The 2229-nt window shown below is 50.1% G+C and overlaps 1 protein-coding gene across 1 annotated transcript; it reads left to right on the forward strand.

The window, feature by feature from the left end:
- Nucleotides 1–389: 389 nt before the first annotated feature.
- On the forward strand, nt 390–1256 carry ISF_10056 (hypothetical protein; the record flags this gene model as incomplete). Its single annotated transcript, XM_018853653.1, has 3 exons — nt 390–811; nt 861–975; nt 1053–1256. The coding sequence occupies 3 exons, from the start codon at nt 390–392 to the stop codon at nt 1254–1256; spliced, it is 741 nt and encodes a 246-aa protein (XP_018699157.1).
- Between the last annotated feature and the right edge of the window lie 973 nt (nt 1257–2229).

The raw sequence follows: 2229 nt of genomic DNA on the forward strand, positions 1-2229 counted from the left end.
TTCTCTGATAGAATAGACAATGGCCATAAGCACCCCTATGGATGTCATTTTGCTCCTTGTATTTGTTGTACTGCATGTATTCGATTCTTTCATAAAGGGTGCCATTCGTTTTGCCAAAGTATGTATTTTCGTCGCTCTCGTCGCTGCATGGATTAAAAGGCTTTCGCGAAGGGGGTATGTCAGGTTGACTCAGAGGTTGCTTCAACGAATCATCAGACTTTGCCTTGTTTCTCATGTCACAAAGGAAGATACGGAACCATCACATGCCCGGTTTTAGCCAGGAGACTAGACGACAAGGTGTGGTCGCTCTACTTCGCGTATAAAGCAAGGAGCCGTTCCTCTGCATTCCCTCTACTCCAAGCGCCCCCTTGCTTACGGCGAAAGCAAAGATGGAGCTTCAACTTTCTCAAATCCGCTTCATCACTGGCCTACACCAGAACCAGATCGAGGCTGAAGACATCTTCCGAATATGGCAGATGTCATCCAAGGTTTGTCCTGGCAGTCCAGGTATCAATGCATCTGCTCCATTGCATGCGGCCCGCTATATACTGGGCAGCAAGTTCCATTTTGTACTTTCCTTGAGTGAAGATGGCTTTCCCGTTCACAGAATAGTAAGCATTTTGGACGTGTGGCAGATGGCTTTTGCACCGAATGCCGGCCGTATCACGCATGACGACGTCACTTTCGCTATCAAGCTGCACTCCGTCGGACTTACCTCGCGCGAAGTCGCCAGTATCCTTTGGACTCGAGGATTGCAAAAACCGATTGTCACTAGAGTGTTGAGTCGCACAGTACGCGTCTCTGCTTTTGAGTACGTGGCTTTTCTCTGTCGCATCACTCAAGTCTAACAAGTGCTGCAGGTTTTCCGAAGATGTTGCTTACAAGCTCAGCCAAGTGGGAGAGGTTGCGCATATCAAATTGGAGAACGGCATCTACCATATTCAGATGAAGACTCATAGTCAAGCAGCGGAAGCGGTTCGTCTGTATAACCATTGTGTAAGGGCTCTCACCCCGCCCCTCGCGGGATATCTACTTACAGAAACACATTTCAGGTCAAATGGGGACACTCATTTGCACAAGACCAATGCAGTTTCGAAGAAGACAGCGGTGTTTGTCTCTTTTCTACTCGAGACCTGAGTGGAAAAGACCTTCAAAAGCTGCTAGACTCTGCTGGAGGGTCTCGTGGCGCAACGCAACTGCACCAGTGCGTAGAGGAGCCCGACGTACAAGAAAAGATGGAATCTCCGCGCAAGTAGGCCTAGCACGGGCTACTTCTTTCGATTTTTTTTTCAACCGAGTTTACTCGAATTCGCGCATACATAGCTATCAACTTTCCTAATGCACGCTTTCAGAAGTGGAGTTTTACAAGTCTGCCCGAACCGCTGCCGCAAGGAAGCGACACAGTGCGCTTATATGGAAACGCAAATACCTCCGTTGATGTACTGATTAGAGTTTGGATCGCTATCATGGTTCGCAGAAACAGGTTTGCCTTTCGCATGAATCGCCAGCGACATTCGGCAAAGTCTTCTCTCGTTAGTCAAGTAATCAGAAGAATATGTCACGTAGAAAAAACTGAAGTCTGTCTTGCAGCTTTGCAGCTGCATATCTGGGTATGTGCCTCCGTCGACCGTTGTTCTCACCCACACAAATTGCCACTCGACGACCGCCTACCCTATGACCAGCGCTGGGCCTCTCCCTCGACCAGCGCTGAGCCTCTCCGTCTTCCCCTTCCCATTCCCAGTCTTCTGCTAGAATGGGCCTTCCTCAGTCGTCCACCCAAGCTCGGTGCCCTCCTCAGTCCTCCGAATGCCCTGCCGACCACGAGCGTGGCCGCAACGGTGACTACACTATTCTTACCCCTCTCTCAACCCGGCGTCCCTACACGGCCCCCGCCACTACTCAGATCGTTGCAACCACCACCAGCGCGCGCGCTCCTCCCGTTCCCAGCAGCAGGGACCCCAACGTCACTACTAGCTTCGGCCAATTTAGCGTTAAAGTTGCCACTGTTGTTGTCAACACCGCCGCCGTCCTTCTAATTATAGAATCGAGCGTGCTGCTGCGTACGAGAAGGGATGATACCGTAAAAACCGTTATGGGTATCGTGGGTTTCTAACATACAAATTTTAGTGGGGTGTATTTTGCTGCTGCCTAGAGAGCCAGAAATATCGGTTCTGATTTACCCCGCGAGGCAACTAAAATTAACTAAAAGCACTAGCGACACCCATAACG

Source organism: Cordyceps fumosorosea (genome assembly GCF_001636725.1).
Source record: "Cordyceps fumosorosea ARSEF 2679 chromosome Unknown scaffold_248, whole genome shotgun sequence".
Taxonomy (NCBI): Eukaryota; Fungi; Ascomycota; class Sordariomycetes; order Hypocreales; family Cordycipitaceae; genus Cordyceps; species Cordyceps fumosorosea.